Genomic DNA, 12,062 nt, shown 5'->3' on the forward strand with positions numbered 1-12,062 from the left:
TTGTTCTTAAAGAAACCACCATGGAAGACCATACACTGTTGTTTCAATGTGTTTTGTTTTTAATGTTGCTGTTGCTCAGCACTCTTGCTACTGCCATCAGAAGCAAGATCAGATAACTCACCAAGAGCTCAGGGGCATATAAGCTCCCGTATGGCTCAGTGTGGTGACTGCCCAACCTTTTTTTTTTTTTTTTTTTTTTGGAGTAGAACCCTCATTTTAAGTGACATTATATGTGGTTGCTCCTCTAGTTAGAGCAGAGAATGGGGCCCAGAGAAGTCCTGCTAGGTGCCTCTTCTCTCTAGGAAGATGACTGTGGGGTTTTACAGCACCCTAGGAGTTCCATGGAACACAGTTTGAAAATCTCTGGCAGTGGACCATGCATGAAGGCTTGGGTTCAGAAGACCTGGCTTCAAAACCTGGGTTCTGAACTCTGTGATTGTTGGCAAATGACTTAACCTGAGTCTCATTTTCTTCATCTGGACAAAGCATGAAAGCTTATCTCAGAGAGTAGCTACAAGGAGGCTTATAAATGTGCTTTAGAAACCGTAAAGTATAAGGTTGGTTTGTTCCTTAAGTCTCACTGTCTCCTGAGTGAAATAAGTCAATCAGAGAAGGACAAACATTATATGGTCTCATTCATTTGGGGAATATAAAAAATAGTGAAAGGGAATAAAGGGGAAAGGAGAAAAAATGAGTGGGAAATATCAGAAAGGGAGACAGAACATGAAAGACTCCTAACTCTGGGAAACGAACTAGGGGTGGTGGAAGGGGAGGTCAGTGGTGGGTGGGGGTGACTGGGTGATGGGCACTGAGGTGGGCATTTGATGGGATGAGCACTGGTGTTATTCTTTATGTTGGCAAATTGAACTCCAATAAAAAAAATTTATAAGAAAAAAAAGTCTTGCTATCTCCTAGTCATACCTCATTTGCATGTTGTATGCCATCTCATCTTGATTATTTAAGGACTTAGGATTGTTTGGCCTGGTTGATTCTACTACCCTGCCCTTCAGCTTTGCAGCCATATTGTCCCCTGGACAATGGATGAGGGGGAAGAGATGACTTTGTTATCACCCCTGCAAGAAGGGATTGCAAGCTTATGATTTCATTCTTGGGTCAGACCACTCTGATCGATTTCTTTTCACTTTCAGGTGGGCCAAGAGAAGGGAAACTGTTCTTTCCAGAAAAACCCAACCCCCTGCATCATCCCTCAGGAGCAAGAAAATATCTTCCATACAATATTTGCCTTTTTCACAAAGTCTGGAAGAAAAGTCTTGGTAAGAATTTGCTTACTAGTTGGGTTAACATGGGTGGTCCTCACCAGGAAGGCAAGTCTGAGATGAGAGGCCAGTTTTCTATTTGGCATTTATTATTTCCCAAATCTGGTTTTCATCAATTGGCGTATAAAGTCACAAGGACTGCGGTCAACTCCTATTTTTCAGCCTGAGGTTTCAATCAAAGTGTTAAATTTACATTCCAAATTCCATCGCCTGGCAAAAGGAAAACCTTTGCAACCCACCAAACACAAAGTAAAACATTTTTCCAACTAGTATGAGTCTAATCAAGAGTGATGGTTTTCCTACAAGCATTTCGGAAAACTCTTGGGTAGGATCCACTAAACTAACCATCTCTCTATCCTGTGACCCAGCTGTTCCACTCCCAGGTATATCCCCAAGAGAAATGAGTATTTCTATCCCCCAAAAGACATGGATAAGAACATTTATAGCAATCTTCTTATAGTAAAACCTAGGAACAGTCCAGATCCCCATCAACAGGAGAATGGGTAGACAATTGTTGCATAGCCGCACAGGGGAATATTACAGAGTAATGAACAATTCTACCACACAAAGCGACATGAAGGAATCTCACAGACATAGTAATGCCTGAAAGAAGCTGGAGCCAAAGCACACATATAAAATTTCACTTATATGACATTCAGATAGCAAGCCTAGCAGTGATGTTGGAGGTTAGGATAGTGGTTACTCTTGAAAGAATAGCAACAGGCAGGGGCATGAGGGAACCTGCTTAAGTACCAGAAATGTTCTACATCTTGATCTGGGTGTGACATGTAAAATATATCAAGATGGGCCCTTAAGATTAATTCTGTCCACTATGTATAAGTTTTACCTCCATTGTTTTAAAGTGAGGGTATTGAAGATAGAATTGTATATTTTCCCAAAGCCTCCTTTCCCCCATATATTTGGTTACATCTCTTTAGCTCCTTATTTCAAGCTGGGCACATCTTGCTCACATTTTTTTTCTCTTTTTTTTTCCTGACCAAAAAAAAAGGAGGACTGTTTGCCACTTGGAATATGGGGGTGGTTTTTTGGGTTTGAGGGTTTTTCTTCCCCCCCCCCCCAGGTTTTTTGTTTTGTTTTGTATTTTATGTTTTTTTTACTTACCTACTTTTTTTTTATTTTACTTACCTAGTGCTGATGACACAACTACTTTTGAAAGCCCTTAGAATTGTTAGGCACAGTGATATCTAGTTGTTAGACAGGACTCTGTATCTGCTGACAGTCTTACCTCACCCTTGAAACATCATAAATCTATGTATATACATTCTGGATCCTACCTTAGAAAAGAGAAGAATTCCACTTTTGTAACTTTAATTTGGAATTTAGATTTCTATTGGTGACTCACGTGTTTTCTTGGTCAAACGTGCTTTTCTTTACTCATATGTTTTCTTGAGTCCTATGACTTCTTAACCCTCTTATTTGCTCTACCTGAAAAAGGAACATGAAAGTATAATTGCCACTGCACAGGCAAAAGTTACATAACGTAAGGAAATACATCTTGTGTTCAGAACTCTAAGGAAAATAATTTCGGAATATGTAAATGTGTTTATTTTTAAAAACGATTATTTCTCCTTGTGAAATCCAATTTTTTGGTAGGGTAAACCAGGCTTTTTCCCATTTGCTTGACTTGAAAGTATGTTCTGGTGCCTGCTGGGCAGGAAATCCCTCTGTTGCCCTCTGGTGGCAGGAAGGAATGATGATTGCATCTAACTGTGGAATTCCTGGGAATGCCTGCTATTGTAGTGACCAGAATAGAACCTCATGGACCACTCTGCTCCATAAACTGCTGTGCATTTGTCTTTGTTTTTAATAGCATTTGTAAGTTCTCTGATTTTTCTTTTCAGGACTGTGAAAAACCAGGAATTTCTTGCCTAACAATTCACTGTAACCTTAGTGCACTTGCTAAAGAAGAAAGTCGTACTATAGACATTTACATGCTGCTGAACACAGAAATATTGAAGAAGGTAATTCCGGGGCACCTGGGTGGCTCAGTTGGTTAAGCATCTGCTTTCAGCTCAGGTCATGATCCCAGGGTCCTAGGACTGAGCCATATAAAGAGCTCCCAGCTTAGCAGGGAGCCTGCTTCTTCCTCTCCCTCTGCCTGCCTCTCCCCTGCTTGTGTGTGCTTGCTCATTCTCTCTCGATCTCTCTGTCTTTCTCTGTCAAATAAATAAATAAAATATTTTTTAAAAATTAAAAATAAATTAAAAGTAGGTGATTCCTGAGGAATTTAAAAGCATTGAAGTGGGTTTTCTCAGAAACTCTGCCCCTTCTAAAACTTCTCTGGCAAATGCCATTGGTAATTCACTGCTGGAGGATGCTGAGGGTGGGAGATACAGATCCTTGCTGTTCCAAGTGTGGTCTGAGGACCAGCAGTATCTGCATCACTTGGGAACTTATTATAAATGTGGAATTAAAGAAAAGAAAAAAGAAATGCAGAATCTTGGGCTCTATGACTCAGACACAGCATCTTCAGTTTCATAAGCTCACCAGGTGTTTTGTTTGCACATTTAAGTTTCTCAGACTTTAGCTTGCATCCAAATCACCTGGAGACCTTATTAAAATGGAAATTCCTGGGAGGTGGAGTTTGAGATTCTGTATTTCTGACAAGCTCCCAAGTGATGCCAGTACCTCTGCTCTCCGGACCCAATTCTAAATCAGAGGTTGGCAGACATTTTCTGTAAAAGGCCAGTAGTAAATATTTCAGGCTTTACAGGCCATACAGTCTCTTGCCACAGCTCAGCTCTGCCATTGTAGTGTGAAAACATCCATAGACCATGCTCAAATGATTGGGTGTGGCTGTGTCCCAATAAAACTTTATTTACAAAAACAGGCAAAGGCCCAGATTTGACCCATGGGTGGTTGTTTACCAGTCCTTTGTTTGGCCAACACCTACCTTCAGAGAAGTCCAACTTTTGAATTTCAGATGACTCTGTCTTTCCTATTTTGAGTTTATCAAAAGTGCCTCATTTAAAAATACCTCAGTCAGTGAATTAGTGGTTCTTTAAAAATGTCATATGAATTCACTGATTTTTATTTTAACATAAGAGCTGCTGACTCTGAAAGGCCACATCCAACAAGATGCTTTAAAAATAATCACTTGTGAAGATAAAATATGCATGTTAGCCACAGAGATTCTATTTATTTTCCTCTGGAAAAACTAAATGTGTTCAGTATAAACCTGAATGAATATCTTTAGAAAAGTCTTTCCAACGTTAGTTTTTAAATTAGGCATGGCAGTGGCATGTGGACCTGAGAAATCTCAGGCAGAGGGGACACAGGATGCTTCGCCCACTGTCCATCTGTCGTTGGTGCAGCCCACACGCACTCAGGGGAAGCTGTGCACAGTTCTCTCTGATTTCCTTTGCAGGGAAATTAGTTTGGACTGCTGTTCCCAAGGGCCATCCAGCCCAATCTGCACCCCAAGAGATAGCTGTGGGGTGTCATATGTAGATGTTAGAGGATCACTCTCCCTGCAAGTGCCCTTTCTGCAGAAACCAGAAATTCCAGGTGCTGAGGAAAGCCTAAAATGAGGCCGACCTGGAACCAGATGGGGCATCAGTTGCTCCCGGCGCTTGACATGCAGAATGTCAGTGCCCCAAAGCCAGCCACGACCTCCCCTGGGGAGTGAGCTCTGGCCGGCTCTGGGAGCCCTCTGGCCTCCCAAAGGTTATGGAGCTGCTCCAGCCCTGTGGTTTGCCTGTGTCTATGGTTGTGTTTATTTTCCTTTGACCTCAAGATTCAGCACCAGACAAGGGAATTTGAGGTCTTATTGTTTTGATCCTAACTAACAAGTTTTCATTTGAAATGTAAGGTCTGCCTTTTTAAATTAACAGAGGCTTCAGATTCTCTGAAAGTGTTCTACAACCACCAAGGGCCTGTCCTGTGGCAGGCTGCTCATCTGCTCGGCCTTTGACTCTGACAGTTACCATCGTCATTACTGTTATTGTTGTATAAATATCCAAGATGATGATTATCCAAGCTTGCAAACACAGTATATCCTGACACATAAAGCCACAAATCTGCAAAACTGTTAAGTCAGGAAAAGACGATTTGCATACAAAATTATTTACTGCTTCATGAGAGCTCACTGGAGCAGTTTGAGTGACAAGCTTCCAAGAAGCGTTTAAATTTGGTTTTAGGGGCACCTGGATGGCTCATGGGTTAAGCATCTGCCTTTGGCTCAGGGCATGATCCGGGGTTCTGGGACCTAGTCCTGTATCAGGCTTCCCACAGGGATCCTGCTTCTCCCTCTGCCTGTGTCTCTGCCTCTCTCTCTCTGTGTCTCATGAATAAATACATAAAATCTTTAAAAAAAAATAAAAGTAAGAATAAAATTGGTTTTATTGCTGTTTAAGAATAAGAACTAGTGCGTAAGTCCCAGGTAAAGTACACAAAGTAGCATCCCCATGTGTCATCCCAGGAAGGTTTCTGTGATTTCTTTGACAGAGATGAGTGGGGGGCTCCCTCAGAACGGTTTCCTATGAGAGTCCTCTGCTTTCACTTCTGGGGGGTAGGTTTTGCCAGAAGTGGGTGGAAGCTGGCATCTGATCTGTGCCTCCGTGTGCGACAGGCAGGCTGAGGAGATGTGGGTGGGTGAACTACGAGACACCTTCCTGACAGAGCTCCAGCTCCCCCCAGCAGGTGGGCTGCGGAACACTCCAGTAGCCTGCACTCTGTTTCCACGCCTGAAGCCAGGCTGCTCCTCCACTGCGGTCAGTATAGCACCATCTGTACCACTGGCTCAAGGTCGTGACCCTTTCCGGAGCCAGAGTTTTGCCCTTTTCTAAATTCCTCCTGCATCCCTGCCTGGGAACCATTTTCTCATTATCTGGATCTGAACCCCCACCAAGGCCTGCGACGGCATCTGGCTAGTGGACTCTTCCTGAGTCTTAGACACGCCCACACCCACCCCAGACCCCTTGCTTCTCAGGCCACAGCCTGATTTAAAAACCAGATGTTTCCCTTTCTCCTTCCCTCTACCCAGTACCCTCTCTCCATGTGAAATGGATTTGACCCCCAGACACCCTCCTGTAAGGGTAAAGAAAGAGTTAAAAGTAACTCATGTAAAGGGTTTGAGGGTTGTGGTCAGAGAAGGAAGATGCTTGAGAAATAGAAATCAGATGCCTTCTATGGAATGCCAGGCCCGGATTTGTTGTACACAATTAAACAGCTTTATTTATTTTCTACTCTTTGTGAATATGTCAGTATCAATATCCAAGTATCTGGCTCTTACCACTTGGAAACCACAGCACACAAGCTTGCATGTATTGATGATTGGCAAAACTTCCATTTTTCAGCACCCACCATGGCATGAAAGAATTCTCAAGAGAGACTGTAAAATTCTGCTTATGTAGGTACCTGGGATGGGAAGGTATCTGGTTCAGTGATAACATTTTTGTCCGTCTCCCATGGAATCTTAGAATTTCAGTTTTGCCCAGTACCTTAAGGCCTAACCACTATCGCTAAAAAAAAGTCTGAGTTGTATTGTTTCCTCCACAGGACAGTTCATCTGTCATCCAGTTTATGACCCGCGCCAAGGTCAAGGTGGACCCTGCCCTGAGGGTGGTGGAGATAGCCAACGGGAACCCAGAAGAGATGACGGTGAGTCAGCCACCCCTAGAACAGCACTCCTTAGAGGGTGGGGAAATCTGGGTGGCTTGGTGCTAGAATTTGAGGGTAAAGATGGTCTCTGAGCCAAGATTTGTGGTAGACCCAAGACCATGCCTGCCTTGGCTTCCAGGCCCACATGGAGAATTTCTGCCGTCTGCTCTTGTGATAGCATTGCTCTTTACTGTGCCATCATTATGTGAAAGCTCTCTGCTATGACCAGCCAAAGGAAAAATAGTCTGGAAGTACCCTTGACAGGGCTTGAATTTCCATTCAGAAAGCCAAGACTATTTTTATCTTTTTCAGACCTTTCCCTGAAATCTCATCTGTGCCACCCCCCATAACATTGCTTCATGGATAAACACTGGATGTTTTAAAAACAAGTTGTTTAAATAACTTTAAAGAGGTCACATCCAAATTTCCAAGGCCTAGAACCTTCTTTCATTCTCTAACCCCTTGTCCTCCATAGAGTGCAGTTGGGATGCAGGCCTCAGAGACATAGGAGGGCACAGCAGCAAGGAAGCTTGGACGTCGGGGTGTGAGAGAGACTGGAGGGGAAGTGTGGCCTTGGGATTGTACTGCCCTTTACTGGCTTTCGGGGATGGGCAGGGAGGCACATCCCTGACACCCACACTCAGATCCTAGGCAGATAGAAAGGGGAAACAGCAACCTGTGAACTGGTTTTGCCACTGAGCTAGGCAATGACATTACTTTTTTGTGCTCCTTCCCTGGAATTCACCTTCTCTCGGGGACTCTTGGAAGCATCCCTGTTGCTGTGATAAATTTACATATGTGATAAATTCATAGAGATTATGTAGCTATAAAGAAAAGGTTGCTAACTAACTCTGGGAAATGAACAAGGGGTAGTGGAAGGGGAAGTGGCCAGGGGGTTGGGGTGATTGGGTGATGGGCAATGAGGGGAGCACTTGACGGGAGGGGCACTGGGTATTATGCTGTATGTTGGCAAATTGAACTCCAATTTAAAAAATTCTTTTTTGAAAAAGAAAAGGTTGTTAACTTATTTCCCATCAACAATGGAAACACCATGCATCTGAAGATTAGGATGGGGATCAGACCAGAGCCCACTCTTATAAGACCATAAACAGTAAGCCTCTGGGACCACCTCAAAACCTCAGGCCTGCTCCTGTGTGCAGCGAACAAGAGATGAGAGCGTTGGCTGGTACAGAATGAATGTGGATCTGTGAAGCTCCGGAGGTGGGATGTTTGAGCTGCCCCAGGGCTTGGACATTGCATGCTGAATGCAGGAAAGGGCCATCCATCAGATGCGGAGCTTGACTCCTCTATTCATACCAAGGAATTGACCAGGTGCTAATTTTAATAACGGAAACCAAATGGGATGAGAAGGAAAGGCATTGGCATCTCTCACCTTTGAGAAGGAGTTTTTCTGGCAGTTGGATATTTGGAGCTGGCTTTTGCCTCTCCCTCCCTGCCTTTTGGCCATTGCACTGCTAATTCAGACTCTCACCTGAGAAGTGAAGGAGATCGTAATTCATCGCTCATTGTCATAGCTCTGGTTAAAGAGTTTTCTAGAATGCAATCCATGCCCAACACAAGAGGTTTGGAATATTTGGGTAGACCACAGTGTTCCCAGTTAAGAGCAAATGGATGTAATTTAGCAGGTTTTCTACAGGTGGAATCCCTTGTGTAGATGAAAAAAAATCACTGGGCACATTGCCTTCGATGACAACACTGAACGGTGGGATCCAGGAAGACATTGCTTAACGTCCCATTGTTGGCTTCTGAGTCATCTGTACGCCCCCAAAATACCACTTCCATCAATTACTGTTCTGTTTTGAGCACTATGGTGATATTTTCATTATCAAGAGTTCTTTGGAAGAAGCTCTCATTTCAACTGATTTTTCTTTAGTACTCAGCCATCAGAATCCTACAATGTCCCACTCTCCCTCCTTTCCAGGACTTTGCCTTTTCAATCCATGAGCTAAGATGAAGTCCTACAATCTGTTCTCAACTTTCCTGGCAGGAAAAAAGAAATCTTTTCTGAGTAGGAAGGTTTACTTTTTTAGAACAAACACATTCTTTCCTGCATGAGTCTTCTGAATGCCTGGCTCTCTGTCAACTGTCTTTTTGAGGGGAAATTTCCATGGAGGGTAGCCACCAGATTTAAACCAAGCAAAATTCCACAAGATTTTAGATTAGGTACCAAATTTTGATGGCCTTGGAATGAATAGGAAGTGTACCTGTAGCTGGTATGAACAGGGTATGGGCAAGAAGAGAAATCTGATTTGTAACTACATGAGGTGTACACGGTGGTAAATTTCATCAACAGGGACATGAAATGATTTTCCTGTGACCTTGTGGATCTTTTCTTTTTATGGTCTGAGTGGTGCTTTACAAAGCATTTGGATGAATACCTAGAAATATGTAATAGATTCTTGAAGCATTTGCCCTGATTATTGATAAATAGACGTGGGAGTACTTTCCAGGTCATGTGTTAGCATTTGTCCAAGACCAACCACACCAAGCTTATCTGTGTGCAGATCCAAACCTGAGAGTTCCAGGTGAGACCAGTGAGGTGGCATTCCATACTGGTTTCCAGGTGCCAAGAGTACGCTGCATCTCGTATTCTTATTCCACCCAGCCCTTCTTACTTTTCAGGGAGAGTTGCCAACAACTAAAGCTAAAAACTCCCACAGGGCAAACCAAAAATCTGGAGAATGGGCTTTGCGACTGCAAGCCACCGCCCCCAACTCCCTTCCCAGGCTGGGTGAGAAGCCTCTATGAATTACATAGCAAACCTATTTCCTTGATATTTTCAAATAGCAGAAAATATGATACACACATAAATCTGTAGACGAATAAGTCATTGCCATGTGGACTGTGTACCAGGCTGAGATCTTAGGAGCAAGTAAGAGGGACTGGCTCTGTCTCTCTTCCGCAGAATCACAGTAGGTTCAGAGGCTATTGTGGCTCCCAGAATTGCCAAGAAGGCTGGAGAACCAGACTAGTGATAGGAGAGGAATTAAGAAACCCAAGGAGCCAGGACCACAGGCTCAGTCAGGCCACAGGAAGAACCTGGCATGGTGCCCGGGACACAGATGTGCCTAGCTTCTCTCGGCCCCTTGCTCCAGAGTCAGGCAGGAGGCTTTCACTAGCTGAGGTTAGGTCCCTGTCGCCAGGACACCACATCCCAGGGAAAGCAGATCACTGACATTTCTGCCTCACCATTGCCCTGAGACTCACACAGAGGAGGATTCCCCAGCACTAGGAGGGAGGTCATCACGGAACTTCTAAAAAGTGACAAGTGTCCCCTCCCCTGTGCTTCTCCAATCCTTGAGGCTCAACATTGGGCCAGCTAACCATTCCCAAGCTCTTCTTAGGGCATCCCTCTGAGCCAGAGTCCTTTTCAATCATTTAGACCATTCTTTTGGGCAAGCTGCAACCTTAGTGAGGGAATGTAAAAATCTTTCTCCAAAGATGGTTAAGGAGTATTTGTGCTCTTTTGCTTTTTTATTTTTTTTTAAGAAAGCGTGTGCTTGAATGAGTGCTGTTTCCTTGCTTATTTGATAGGGCAAATGTTTGGGGCTCTTCTCCGTCTGCCATGGTGCATGCGAACCATATGTCCACATTGGCATTCACCTCCCTCGCGCAGCTCACTGCCACCAGCATCCCTTCTGCAGATGGGAAGATAGGTCAGATTTCTAACAAGTGCCCGAAGATTCCCTTTTGCCTCCCACCCTGGGTTAGAGCCACTAGTCTCTTGCTCTACTGAACACAAGGCCTCTGATACTTCGGAAGAAGAAATGATTTGCCCAAGATCTCACAGGGACTGAACCAAGAACAGTGCCCAGAACCTTTGAGTCCCATCCTGGTGTTCCTTCCCCTTCTCCATTGTAGCCAGCCAGACCCTGGGGAAGGCACTGAGCCAAGGGGGGTGAAACGGCCTGGACAAATGCAAAGTATCCAGTATGGAAAGGAAATCATTGACCTGTTTTAAAGCATCTCTATTAAAAACCGCCCAGGTGGCCTTGGAACCCAGCCAGCTCCTTCAGACTGGACCTGGTTGTCCTCACCCCAGTAGGGGCTTTCTCCTCTCATCCCTAATCAGACCCCACAATGAAGCCATGGGATCACAGCCATGCTTTCACTCCTAAAAAAATCTGCCCTCTCAAACACTAATGGATCAGGACAGCAAGTTGCAGGTTCATTTTCTCTAAAGTCATTTCAGTTCAATTCCCAGGCTTGGCCCTTTCGAGAAGTCAGACCTCTGAATACAGAGCACTGCATCTCCCCTTGGGAGTCAGGAAAGCCCAGATTCAAATCCATCTTCCTCACATTCTAGCTGTGTGACTTTGGGTGGCAGGTAGGCTCTGTGAGCCTCAGTTTCCCCACCCATACTATGAGAAAGCTTCTACTTGCTGGAGATTTCTGCCTTTGTTCTGTACCCTACCACAGCCTCCCAACCAAAGGTGCAAGCCAGGGCATCTCAACCAGAGAGGCATCACTTAACATGGTAAACAGAGATTACTCCAAAAGATGCCTCTTAGCGTCCTTTTGTTGTACTGCTTCTTGGTGTGAGCTTTACAGTTGTTACAGTCACCAAGTGGATTATGACATGTGCTTTACACTTATGTGGCCAGTTACAGTTAAAATTACATTCTACATGGCAAGAAAGTTTTCCCTCCTTGAACAGCAAGTTACATTGCAGATGAGGGTCATTAGAAGGTCACCACCAGGGATCCCTGGGTGGCGCAGCGGTTTAGCGCCTGCCTTTGGCCCAGGGCGCGATCCTGGAGACCCGGGATCGAATCCCACGTCAGGCTCCCGGTGCATGGAGCCTGCTTCTCCCTCTGCCTGTGTCTCTGCCTCTCTCTCTCTCTCTGTGACTATCATAAATAAATAAAAAATTTAAAAAAAAAAAAAAAGCTATCTTTAAAAAAAAAAAAAAAAAAAAAAGAAGGTCACCACCATCCCCATCATATACCATCATCCAAAGGTGGTCCTCCCCCTCACCCACCACCCCCAACAAGTGAGAATTCAGTTATTAACTATAAGGAATTAAGTAATATCTCAGCATTTGCCAAAAGAGGAGTCCTACTTCTTAACGTACCAGTTGCTTATTTATTTGATGAATACTTATTGGGGGCTTGCTAAGAGCCAGGTGCTGTACTAGGCAGT

At 44.2% G+C, this 12,062-nt stretch overlaps 1 protein-coding gene across 2 annotated transcripts in view; it reads left to right on the forward strand.

The window, feature by feature from the left end:
• Positions 1-12,062, forward strand: part of ITGA9 (integrin subunit alpha 9) — a 344,722-nt gene that overhangs the window by 304,705 nt on the left and 27,955 nt on the right. For both annotated transcript variants that reach the window (XM_072726452.1, XM_072726451.1), the window contains exons 24-26: positions 1,149-1,274; positions 3,140-3,259; positions 6,798-6,899. In XM_072726452.1, coding sequence (XP_072582553.1) covers positions 1,149-1,274; positions 3,140-3,259; positions 6,798-6,899 — 348 coding nt within the window. The remainder of the gene's footprint in view (positions 1-1,148; positions 1,275-3,139; positions 3,260-6,797; positions 6,900-12,062) is intronic.

This window comes from Vulpes vulpes, chromosome 11, assembly GCF_048418805.1.
Source record: "Vulpes vulpes isolate BD-2025 chromosome 11, VulVul3, whole genome shotgun sequence".
Taxonomy (NCBI): Eukaryota; Metazoa; Chordata; class Mammalia; order Carnivora; family Canidae; genus Vulpes; species Vulpes vulpes.